This window comes from Somniosus microcephalus, chromosome 2 (assembly GCF_052327205.1).
Source record: "Somniosus microcephalus isolate GS21.2 chromosome 2, FLI_Smic_1.0, whole genome shotgun sequence".
In the NCBI taxonomy this organism is placed as follows: domain Eukaryota; kingdom Metazoa; phylum Chordata; class Chondrichthyes; order Squaliformes; family Somniosidae; genus Somniosus; species Somniosus microcephalus.
Genome location: NC_140988.1, coordinates 331,934,345 through 331,947,405, shown reverse-complemented (window position 1 = coordinate 331,947,405; position 13,061 = coordinate 331,934,345). Strand labels below are relative to the sequence as shown.

At 44.0% G+C, this 13,061-nt stretch overlaps 1 protein-coding gene across 3 annotated transcripts in view; it reads left to right on the top strand.

Moving 5' to 3' along the window:
* The window catches only part of LOC147123583 (endothelial lipase-like), a 34,331-nt gene that overhangs the window by 1,149 nt on the left and 20,121 nt on the right, over positions 1-13,061 (top strand). The window contains exons 2-3 of one of the 3 annotated variants that reach the window (XM_085974967.1): positions 9,662-9,700; positions 9,808-10,004. The exons of 1 other annotated variant lie outside the window; for it this stretch is intronic. In XM_085974967.1, the coding sequence (XP_085831093.1) occupies positions 9,662-9,700; positions 9,808-10,004 (236 nt within the window). The remainder of the gene's footprint in view (positions 1-9,661; positions 9,701-9,807; positions 10,005-13,061) is intronic. One more of the 3 variants, XM_085974975.1, reaches the window with a different exon arrangement.

Below are 13,061 nucleotides of genomic sequence, written 5' to 3'. Positions count from 1 at the left end.
AAAATGGAAATTATGCACCAAGATTAAGTTTAAAAAAAGAGAAGATTCTCAGCAATATGAAGCAAACTTGAGCTGTTTTCACAAAGAAAATGTACAGAAAGAAGCCAAATTAAAATAGAACTTAAAAAAAAAAGCCAAGAAGAATGGAAATTTGCAAAGAAAAGAAAGGGGGGGGGGGTGCGAAGAGAAGGAAAAAAATAAGAAAAATGGAAATGGTAAAGAGAGGAAAGAAGGCAGAGAGCAAATATGAAGGGAAGGTTGAGCCTCAGTTGGAGAGGGGAGGATCAGTGCAGTCAGGCAGTTTGAGATAGAGCCTTGCCACTCTGAAAATGTTTCCTACTGTAAATGTAAGAAAATAACATCAGCAGCTAAACAAGGGATATTTCAAATTTACACCAGGCACTATTTTCAATATAGTCTTTATACATTACAACAATGACTACACTTCAAAAAATACTCCATTAACTGTAAAGCGCTTTGGGATGCCCTGAGGTGGTGTAAATCTTTCTTTTATACAATTGTATCCGATCTTAAACACTGGGGATAATTTTATCCCCTCCCCTCCCCAACGATGGGTGGGGGGGGTTTAAAAATTAAAAATCGCACAACCTGACCCCGAGCCGCTGTGTACACGCCTGCTGCCGTTGCTATGGCGGCGGGGTGCGTGGCGAGTCTGTGTCCCGCTCTCGAGAAGCAGGAGAATTCATTCATTATAATATTGAAGTCAGGCTCCCACACTGCAGTTGGGAGTCTGATTTAAATTTAACGCTGGCTGGCCGTGTTTCCCAAGGCTCCTTCCCTCCCGATTGCCAGTCCGACCCCCCCCACTCCTGCCTTGCAATCTTTGCCTCTCTCCCCTCGATCTGTCGAACCTCCCACCCTGCACCTCCACCATGCCCCAATCTTTCCCTCCCTCCCTCCTCACTGCCATGCTCCGAGCACCCACCCCTCCCCACCACGGCCCGATCTTTTCTGATTGCCAGGGACCGTCTCTAACGGTCCCCAGCTGCAGCCTTCTACCGCAAGCTTTCCCGCCCGGTAGCCAGCCAAATTGTGAATCTGGCCGGCTGTCGGGCAGGAGACTTAATAAAAATATGATAATGACGCCCTGCTGTTAAATTTGTCTGGATCTCCGCATTCATGATTCCCCCACCCCACCAGCTACTGCGGTCCTCTGCTCCCTCCCCGACTCCCCGTAAATATCAGGGTCCATGTAACTGTGCTTTGTATTGCAAGCAAAAACTTTCTAGTACGAACAAGGAATAAGAAAAAATCCATTAGTTGTGAATCTTTGCCTTGTTCCATGCCAGCACAACTATACAGTGGCGAGATGTTTAATTTTACAAAGTAGTGGCTGAGAAGGTTAGGCTAGAGGAGGGATGGTCTTATAATGAATCACAAGTCTGCAGGAGCTCGGGCAGGGGGATAGAACGTCACAGGTGCCAACTTGCCGGAGGGCAAGATCACATACTAACTGCTGCAGAAGACTCAGATGCAGACTTTGAGGGCCCAGGCTGCCGAAGAAGGTTAATGGGCATAAACCAGTAAACTGGACAGTCTGTCCGCAAGCTTACGCACAATGGCTCAGAGCATGGAGGAGTCCAGCTCCAAGTTGTGTAAAAGCTTCTGTCCAACATGGACCAAGTGGTCAGCTCCTTGAACACAACTGTGGCACCTAACATGATGGTGCCTCTGCTGATAGCTCTGGCAGCTTCCATGGCAGTTAACACTGCTGCCGTGGAAGCTCAGACAGCTGCCATCTTGACTTTGGGGGTCAGTGTTGACAGGAGCTTCCAAAGCGTCACATCACTTCTGCATTCAGTTCTCATGCAGAGCTGTAGGAGTGCTGTGGCGCAGTCTCAAGGGAGTGGCAATGGCTCCATGGGAGAGGCACCTGCTGTCTCCTCTCGGTGACAACATTCCTGCTCCCCACCATCCACTCTGCCAGTATCCTTGGTAGTGCCACACAGTCAGCTGGGCCAGAGTGCCCGGGCCTATGCTGAGATGCTACAGTCGGCCCACAGCTTTTCAAATGGCCATGATGATTGACCTCGAAGTGTCCTCAATAGATGCTCAGCAACCTTGCACCTCCCAAACTGCAGCCATGAGGAAAATGCTTCATAGGGGTGCTAGGATAATCATACGAGCACAGAAGTCTCTGCTTGCCCCAAGGGCTTGCACAGGGATGATTCATAATTCTTTCTGCTAACTATCAGCCATGATCTTATTGAATGGCGGAGCAGGCTTGAGGGGCTGAATGGCCTACTCCTGCTCCTATTTCTTATGTTCTTATAACTATCAGATACAGAGAATTCATTTGTTAAATTAATTTTTTGTTCTGAATTTGGTGTTGATGTTTATATTTATAGTAAATTGAGGGCAAGGCCCACAAGGCTAGACTGAAGGAAGGCAATAGGATGGTGGTACTAAAGATTTTGGTAATAAGGATTGTGGGACTGTTGGTGTATTGGGGATGGGAGGGATGGTTCACGTGAAGTACTCTTAGATAAGCTGCTCTTTGAAAGCTCTAGGAGCTAGGGGCATTGGTGGTTGATGCCACTCTTGCTCTTCCTTCTCTTCTTGCTGCTCATCGTCCCCCTAGTCCTCTGCCTGTTCCTACTTCACCTCCTGCTGCACTTCTTGCTGCCCAGGTGGTGGTAAGTGCTGGTCCCTCATGATGACGAAGTTGTGGAGCATGCAGCAGATGACCACAAATCTGGATACTCGCTCAGGGATGTACTGCAAAGCTCCTCCCGAATGGTCCAGGCAACAGAAGTGTTGCTTGAGCATGCCAACTCTCTGCTCAATGACGTTTCTGGTGGCAGCATAGCTCTCATTGTAGGCCAGCTCTGTAGCTGTGCCCGGGTTCCTGACAGGTGTTAGTAGCCAAATCTGTAGGGGGATAGCTCTTGTTGTCCAGTAGCCAGACTGTGACCCGATGGCCTGAATGGAACAAAGGCAGCACAGAGGACTGACAGAGGATATATGAATCGTGACTGTTGGTAGAAAACCAGGCGTGGACCTGTATGATGTGCTGCCTGTGGCCACAAACAAGATGGATGTTGAAGGAATGGAATCCTTTTCTATTGAGAAAGATACCAGGCTGGTGATAGGAATCACACAAAGCAACATGGGTGCAGTCTATGGCACCTTGGACCCTGGGGAAACCTGCATGTCTAGTGCTCTCTCATCCTGCTTCGCTCTCTCCATGGGGAAAGGGATCTTGGTATTCCTCCTGGTGTAGCGAGCCTCTACAACAAGAACAACTTGTATTTATATAGCGCCTTTAATGTAGTAAACTGTCCCAAGGCACTTCACAGGAGCGCTTTCAAACATGATTTGACACCAAACCACATAAGGAGATATTGGGGCAGATGACCAAAAGCTTGGTTAAAGAGGTAGGTTTTAAGGATGATAGAGAGATAGTGAGGCGGAGCGGTTTAGGGAGGGAACGCCAGAGTTTATGGCTGAAGGCATGGCCGCCAATGGTGGAGCGATTAAAATCGTGGATACTCAAGAGGCCAGAATTGGAGGAGCACAGATATCATGGAGGGTTGTAGGGCTGGAGGAGGTTACAGAGATAGGGAGGGGCGAGGCCATGGAGGGATTTGAAAACAAGGATGAGAATTTTTAAATCGAGACGTTGCTTAACCGGGAGCCAATGTAGGTCAGTGAACACCTACTGTTCCCTCCCTAATACATCGGTGGACTTAAAACTGTGAGGTCGCTGATGTCACCTGCTGCAGCCTGAACGGAGCCTGTGGCATAAAAGTTAATGGTCATGGTGACCTTGCCAGCCACAGGCACTGTTGTCTGGTATTCCTACTGGTACACATGCAGCACGGTGGCATAGTGGTTAGCACTGTTGCCTCACAGCGCCAGAGACCCGGGTTCGAATCCGGCCTCGGGCGACTGTCTGTGTGGAGTTTGCGCATTCTCCCCGTGTTTGCGTGGGTTTTCTCCGGGTGCTCCGGTTTCCTCCCACAGTCCAAAGATGTGCGGGTTAGGTTGATTGGCTATGATAAATTGACCCTTAGTGTTAGGGGGATTAAATACATGGGGTTACAGGGATAGGGTGGGATATGTGTTGGTGTAGGGGTTACGGGGATCGGGTGGGATATGTGTCGGTGCAGGCTCGATGGGCCGAATTGGCCTCTATCTGCACTGTGAGGTTTCTGTGATTCTGTGAACTGCAGTAAAACTGTTTAGAAGGCAGCCAAAAACAGTGGAGCACCAGCAAAATCATCTTTTCAGCATTAGTATAAAGTTTTCACAGTCAGAAAGCAGGCCAGAAAACATCCTGAAGTTGGCCTCAAATGACAAACCAGCAACTAACTTGGAAGTGGTGGATGAGCTCTTTAAGTAGTGCTGCTGAAGGATCCTTCCTGCCTGTTAGTGCCACAAGTTGCTGGGTGCGTTTATCATGTGGCAAGTCTGGTGCCGGGGTAGACCAATATCAGAAACAGGTCCTACAACAAGCTTAGGACCCTAATTTGAATGGTTTATCCATAATTTTAAATAGTTCTGGTGGGAGCCCTAGATGCCTACGGAGTAGCCCGATCCAATATGCGAGGTGGTACATTTCCAGTGCGTAATGAGTACGTGTGCTTCACCCACTACATTGAATGCTTAGGCGTCCGTTTTGTGCTGGAAAAACGGGTGTGGCACCATTGATTTCCTAGGCCACATAGTTTACTGTTAAACCATTCCACAAGCAAGATCAGCTGTATAGTTTGAAAGCTAAGCATCCATAACAGTTTTTATAGCATTAAAATAATATTTTTAACCTATGTGTCCTCCTTAACTTAAACTTCTCTTGCCTCAATGAGCCTTCTACAACCTCAATGAGCCTTCTGCAGCATAGAGTCCAAGCCTAGCTCATCTTCAAGGCTATTGCCATTGCTCCCCACCCTTGATGTTTAATGTGTGTGACACACTGGAAGCTGAGAAGGCTCCAATATTTAGCTCTGGAATCTATTGCAAACCTCTTTGTTTATCCCACCCTCTTTCCTCCTGTAAAATTCCCTAAAACCTACCTCTGTGAACAAGCGTTTAGACACCTGCTCTGGCTCGGTGCCAATTTTTGTCTGATTACACACCTGTGAAGCACTTTGGGGCTTTTTACTAAGTTAAAGGCGCTATATAAATGCAAGTTGTTGTTGTAGTAATATTTATCCCAAGTGGTCATTTTCTGAACGTGAGCCTTCACAGGGAATGTTGATAACTGTGCGAGATATCAGAGCCGAAGTCTGATCCTACCCTTAGCCGACAGCTACACGTGTAGGAATTCACCAATGTCAGAGGTCACCGATGTAGGAATTCGGGGTCACCAATGTAGGTATTGATGTATTCCTATAACTAATAACTGAGGTCGACTCAGGAGAAGAATCAAATAGGTCTTTAATGTAAGATTCGACGAATTGCAGAGAACAACAGAGATCGATGCAGGAGAGCCGTGGAGCAGGTCTTCACCCGACGGGGACGCCACGAGGACTGAGTCGGCAGTCCCGTGGATTGCGTCGTGACGTCATCACGTTTTCCCGCGCTTGGGGTGGGCACATGATGTGCGACGTGACGTCATCGCGTTTGCCTGCACTTAGGGCGGTCACGTGATGTGCGACGTGACATCATCGCGTTTGCCCGCGCTTAGGGCGGCCACGTGATGTGCGACGTGACGTCATCGCGTTAGGTCGCGTTCTTAAAGGGGCAACGCCCCGTACATGCAAACTCTATATAAACATAGTTAAAGGGAATTATGTACAGTAAGTAAGAGACACTCAGTGGTACCGCTACACACGCACAGAGTTTCAATGCAGGAATCAGTTATAGCAGTTAGGAGCGGAGTCCAGGCTATTTCTTCTTCCTTAGCCTAGGAGTGTTGAGACTAACTAACACCTGTAATGCCCACTGGCTGATCTCAACCAACACAGCACAGCCTGAGATCTTGCTGTTCGGTATAGATAAATTCTACATTGGGCAGAGGCATCAAGAGAGCTCCCAAGAAGTCAAAATGCTAAGTAGCCCTTAACTCTCATCAAGGTATTAGTTTGTCTCTGTCTACATCACGTATTTAACATTACTTTTCTTAATTTTCTTTACTATGAGTAAATAATAAAGAAAATTAATAAATAGGTAGCTGCGAATACAATTTGAAATGGAATGACTGTAATCACACACTGTTTGGGCTTGCACGATAATTTACCAGATGACATGCCCCTTTAAGTTATAACTGCTGGGAGCTGAATTGGCTGCCAATTTAAACATGTGTTAGTGCCTGCTGTGACATCTACATGTGGGAATCAGAACAGACTTTTCTTGTCACAGTAATGCAGCATTAAGTTTCCATGTAGTAACAATGAGCTCCACTATCAGGCTTGCAGTATGCACATTTTGTCTGCTGGTTTCTTGGACGATCATAGTAGTTTATCTGACTGACTACTGATAAAATTCATAACTAATATTTTTTCTTTCTCTCTCTCCAAGGCACTGACTCTTGCTACAGTCAGTTTCCTTTGAGACTGGCTGCTCTTCAATACCTGTCCCAAGTGGCTATTCTTCCTGTGTGAGTTGAGTGAATGGCATTCTGACACTGGAGGAATCACAGCCATGACTGATTGTGTCTTTTCCCAATATCCTCATACGCAAATTTTCCAGCAAGGGTCACTAAATAGTAATCAGGAGTGGGAATCCTGGCTCAACTCCCCCCCCACTCTAGCCTCGGGGGTTGTGCAACTAATTACAGCTCACCAACTGTTATCCCAGCTGAGATGAATTCATGCAGCGCAGCCTATGGATCGAATCTGGAACTGTATTGCTCAGTTTCATATCAGGCAGTGCATTCCAACCTTGATATCCCTATGTCAAAAGTAAAGCATTTTTTGTCTATACTGTATCATGGTATTGGCTTCTTTCTTTCTGTGAAGGTGCATATGGTGTTAAAAACCAGATTCATTTGCCAAAACAATGGCCCATTAATACAGTAGTCCCAGAATACGGGCATTGGGGGTAATTTTGACTATGGGCAATAGCGTAAAATGGATGATAGCGAATTGACAGCCCGTTTTACGTCTATTCCGATTCAGGAGCGATGTAAAACGGGCTGCGGATTCGCTATTGCCGTTTTACATTATCGCACAAAGTCAAAATTAGCCCCATTGAGTCTGGTTAGGTATGTGAAGGAGGGGGCCAACTGGCCAAGCCATTCACTTTTATTTTACCACCTTCTGAAATCAAGGGCACAGGATATAACTGGTAGCTGAAACCTAGTAACAAAGGTTTTCTGTTCAATCAACTTGGCTTGTTACGAATTACCTACCTATTGGGCAGGTAAAGACATACTATAGGTGATAGGGAATGAGAGCTCACCTCCAGGAGTGGTCTGAGATGTTGAACCTGGGAAAAATACCTAGAGTAATACAGTAATCTAAAAATATAGCAATTAGTATCTCCCCTCCCCCTCCCACATACAGCTCTAAAGTGCTGACAATTGATGTGAAGCGAGACTGAAACTAGTATGAGTGCACCTTATTTATCTTTCTCTGTTGTCTCCTGTCCAACCTCCTCCCCCAGGTAAAACACTCCTTCATAAGGCATTCAGCTCTGTAACTCAGTTAGGATCTGACTAGCTAATTACAGTTAGAATGGATTTAGGTGACAAGAGCGGCAAAATGGAAATATTTCCAATGAGTCAGCTTTACATTGTATGTGTTGTGTAATGTAGTGGTGGTTTGTGGTATTAATATCCGCTGCCAATTCTGGATTCAACTGCTTTTGCCCGATTAAAACTCTTTGGTCCCCCTCCTGTCTCTCTTCTGTTGTTTAATTTTTTGGTCAATTTTTTTCTTCATAATTTACTCCATTCACTTCTGCTCCTAAAGTTGCTGACACTTGTGGGGTATGGTTCTATAAGTGCCAGTTTTTTCTCTTACCTTGCAGAAATGGTTATTCTTCTTATGTGAGCCTGTTCGGCAAGTTGTTGGCGTGCTACTTGACTGCATCACTGACCCTGTCCTCAGTCAATATCCCCACACACACACATTTTTCACAGGGGTCACTGGATAGCACTCGGGTGTGCAGACCTTTGTGGAGTTTTTTTCCAGGCCTCCCTAGCCCAGGATTGTGGGATGTAATTTTAGTATCCCAAAATTGTTTTACCTAGCGAGTTGTTGTGATCTGGAATGCACTGCCCACAAGGGTGGTGGAATACTATGCCCTAATTTCTCCTTACGTGGTTCGGTGTCAAATTAAAAAAAAAAAAAAAAAAAAAAAAAAAAAAATCTTGTAATACTCCTGTGCAGCACCTTGGGACGTTTTACTACGTTAAAGGTGCTATATAAATACAAGTTGTTGTTGTTGGTGGATAATTACTTGAAGGGAAAAAATTACAGGGCTATGCAGAAAGAACAGTGGCGTGGGACTAATTAGATAGCTCTATCAAAGAGCCGGCACAGAATGATGGGCCAAATGGCCTCCTTCTGTGCTGCATGATTGTGATTCTAGGAACTGCTTATCTGAGATTGACCAAGGATTGCACTTGGGACCTTCCCAGTCTATATGACTTCATCGTGTGTTACTGACGTGTGATGAAGACCATGCTGAAGGATAAATGATTGTGATGTAATCACTAGAAGCCTATTGACTGATAACAGTCAATTATTAGGGAGTAATACACCCAATAAAACTGGTTGCCCAAAATGCAAAAGTGTTCCATACTTCAGTGCTCATTCTTCACATAAATTCACCAAAAATGCTGAAAACAATTGGGTCTATGCTCCTCTATTCATTAATGTTAACGTGAGTATATATTTGGCCATCTTTTTTTCTACCAGTGGTGAATGGAGGGAGATATATTCAAATGTGAGTTTATGTTACCCACTGACCTTATCCTCCTGTGAAGAATAGGTTGACGATTCTGGTGGACCTTTCATCCAAACCAAAGAAATGGTTCTAGTGATGTTCACCTGTCCTTTATCTGATGCTGATAAACTTGTGCACTTCCAGCAATTTTTTTTTTAAATTTATGATTTCCTCTACTCCTTTTATTGCCACCTCCTGGAATGTATTTGCACAGAAAGCTGCCTCACCCACTTCAAAAATAGAAGATCTCTGCCATTGATGTGATTTATTGATTGTCATGACTTTTATGTATTGTTCTGAATTTCTGAATTCAATCGCAGCTCAATTGAAAATTGCACACATTCCACATCGCTGCTCCATGTGCGGTGGATATGTGTTGGAAAACTGAACTTTTGGAATGCTGTCCCTTACTGTGCAACTTGAACAAAAGATTCTCTTACCTAAAATAGTAAATGATGGTACATCGTGCATGGACTGAGGAAGATCTTCAGCTCAAATTCCCAGGCAAATCCCAGACTTATCCAGCCCAGTTTCTAGATGTAAAAAGGAAAATCAATGGAATTAATTTTTTTCTTTCTATACAAAGCCTGCATGCACCGTTAACTGACAGTATAAAAAGGAAGATGTCGTATATGTTAACATATATAATGTATTGCATAGGATGGTTTCGACTCCGCAGCCTCTGGGTCCAATATTGTTCTACTGTACCACTTTGCTTATTTCTACATAACAATCCTGCACAATCTGATCCAATCTTGTTGAGCAGCCATAAGTCTTTTTTTCCTATCTCCTTTTGTGTCTCTAGACTATACACAGCCTTGGGGATTAAGACCAGATATCAAAGGTTGTGCATGTTGGATTGCTATTTCATTTTAATTTCATTTTCAGTTTAACTGCAACCTTGTACTTAACAGCAATTCCTCAACCTGACCTTTTGCGGCTTTCTTACAGGCAAAGCAGTTCAGGGTGTGCTGCATAAAGCAAACATAGATCGGGATTACAGCAATATTCAGACGAAATTTAGCCTTCAGAGCTCAAAAAATACAGATGAAAAAGACTGTGACATTACTGCAGGTGCGGCAGAGAGTCTGGTAAAATGTAACTTCAACATGACTTCCAAGACGTTCATTATCATCCATGGCTGGACGGTGAGTTGCACAGCCAGCTACTGTAATCTAATCTCTTCCTAGGACCTCAAAACTGAAGTATTGAGTGACTACCTCGGATATATCATTACCCTAATTATGCAAATATTCAGACTACTGTTAGCAAATCTTGTCAAATAATTTTAACATTTCAGGGAGCTGCAGCAAGATTAAAACCCTTATTTAGTTATTTGATGTTCTGAACAAACTGTATTAACATGTTTGCTTCACTTACAATAGGTCTTTTCAAAACTCTGGTTTTATTGACCCGTTTTCCCCTAACTCCGGGGAGCAGCCATTTTAAAACAAGGTCCTTGAAACAGTGCATCTCAATAACTTACATTTTTATTAAAGAAAATGATTCGTAAAGTTGTTGGAAAAGGGGTGGTTTAAAAAAAAAAAAAAAAAAAAAAATTGTTTAGGGTGAGCATTCTAGTGACATCATTTTGTTATAAAAACTTTAGCTGTACCAAAATTAAAAAGATACAAAAGCCCAACATTGACATATAGATGTTTAAAACAAGGGTCATGGTATCATGATCAGGAATGGATATTTGCACCCACCCACCCCAAATTAAACTTATCCTGGGGTGTTGTGGTCAAATGTAGAATCACAATCCCAACCCTCACTAAAATCAGTTAACACAGCACAGACAAACCTGGGATGTTCCTGGTTTGCATGACTCAATCTCACACCAGGAACAAAAGAACTTGTATTTATATAGCACCTTTCATAAGCTCAGGACGTCCCAGAGCACTTCACAGCCAATGAAATACTTTTGAAGTGCAGTTACTGTTGTAATGTAGGAACCTTGCAGCCACTTTGAGGTTTGGCAGACCGAAATGAGATAAGTGACCAGATAATCTGTTGTGGTGGTATTGGTTAAAGGATAAAGAAAACAGGAAAACTCTCTGCTCTTCTTTGAATAGTGCCATGGGATCTTTTACATCCACCTGAGAGAGCAGATGGAGCCTTGGTTTAACTAGACGCCACCTCTGGCAGTGCAGCACTTCCCTTGCCTCGCCCCATCCTATCTCTGTAACCTCCCACAGCCCTGCAACCCTCCGAGATCGCTGCACTCCTCCAATCCTGGCCTCTTATGCATCCCAGATTTTAATTGCTCCACCATTGGTGACCATGCTTTCAGCTACCAAGGCCCTAAGCTCTGGAATTCCCTCCCATAACCTCTCTACCTCTCTCCTCCTTTAAGCTGCTCCTTAAAACCTACCTCTTTGACCAAGCTTTTGGTCAGCTGTGGTACTATCTCCTTATGTGGCTCGGTGTCAAATTTTGTTTGATAATGCTCCTGTGAAGCACGTTGGGACGTTTTACTACATTAAAGCCACTATATAAATACAAGTTGTTGTTGCTGTTGTGGTTTTAAGGACATCTTTTATAACGAGGCTAACCATCCTTGGCTCCTGCATTTTTCAATTATAATTTATGATATGATATAATGTGACAATTATTACAGAAAATTCCTCATTATAAACTGCAAACTGTCCAGCCACCAATGGCCATGTTATATTGCAATAGATACAGTGTATAACCTAAGATTCAGCAGATCCGAATGAGGCTCGCTCTTCCAGGCATTTGGAAATTTGTAGCCAATTATTGAGGGAGTGCTAAAGACTGATCCATCTCTGAATAATTGACCTCATAGGAATGATGCGTGTGGTGTAAGGATTACTGTTCATCTGATGATAGTTGGGCGATGTAATGGACACTAGCAATGAAAAGAATGTGCTGATCTGCTGACTCGGTCAAATAATTCAAATTTGTCACTTGAACCAAGATTATATTCCGAGTAAGTGCAAGCAAGGTCAGCATCAGATCAGCTGGAAGATAATTATAGATATACTATGGCAGGGGTGTTGGTTTAAGGAAGTGCCTCTAACTGTTACCCAGTCACAGTCCCTACATTTTGAAGTTAGGTATGATGAGGAAAAGTAGAGGGAGACCCTGAGAGAGAATCCCATCTCCATGTGGGGGATACCCAGGGTTAAACAGTTGTTGGCCTGATGCTGTCTACACTGTACGATTGTATCCTGTAGCTCGCAGCAAGAGCTGATGTATTTTAGTTTCTTGGAATCCTGTATTCTTTTTGTACTTAAAAATAACACCAGCCAATTTTATTGTCTTGTGTCCATTTATACAATAGTCTTATTGCAAATGGGCTGGATAGCAAAGCAGATCAGCACACCGTTTTACCACACCTGCAGCTGGATTCAAATTCAATGTAGGTTGATGGGATTAAAGTCTTCTCTAATTGTTGGCTGTAAGGGATCTACATGAAACGAGTTAGGATAATTTCAACCCAGTTCCTAGTGACCTGGGACCCACAGAACAACAGTGTCCCAAAATTGGCACGAACTGGTGATCTCATTCAGACAGGCCATGGAGATGGCTTATGTAGGAATTCGAAACTGTCACATGAGGCATGCTTTTTCGGAGTTTGGGGCTAAGAACTATTGTTGATAAGGTGACCATCTCTCTATTTTCCTATTGGACAGTCTAGTTTCTGAGTTGCCTATACAATAATACAACAGCAACAACAACTTGCATTTTTATATAGCTTTATGTAGTAAAACGTCCCAAGATGCTTCACAGGAGCATTGCCAAACAAAATTTGACACCGAGCCACATAAGGGGATACTAGAACAGATGACGAGAAGATTGGTCAAACAGCGAGGTTTTAAGGAGCGTCTTAAAGGAGGAGAGCGAGTTAGAGAGGTGGCGAGGTTTAGGGCGGGAATTCCAGAGCTTAGGGCCTTGGCAGCTGAAGGCACGGCTGCCAATGGTGGATGTGCAAGAGGCCAGAATTGGAGAAGTGCAGAGTTCTCGGAGTTGTAGGGCTGGAGGAGGTTAGAAAGAGAGAGGGGCAAGGCCATGGAAGGATTTGAAAACAATAATGCTGAGAAATAAAAACTGAACAGAAAAGTTAAGTTTTCCCGTGCTAATTTGTTTTTAAGATATGTGCATACGTGCGAAAAAGGGGCAGTGCATGATCAACCCCTTAGTTTTATTCATGTGCACGGGCTGCTTTTTTTTTTGAAAGG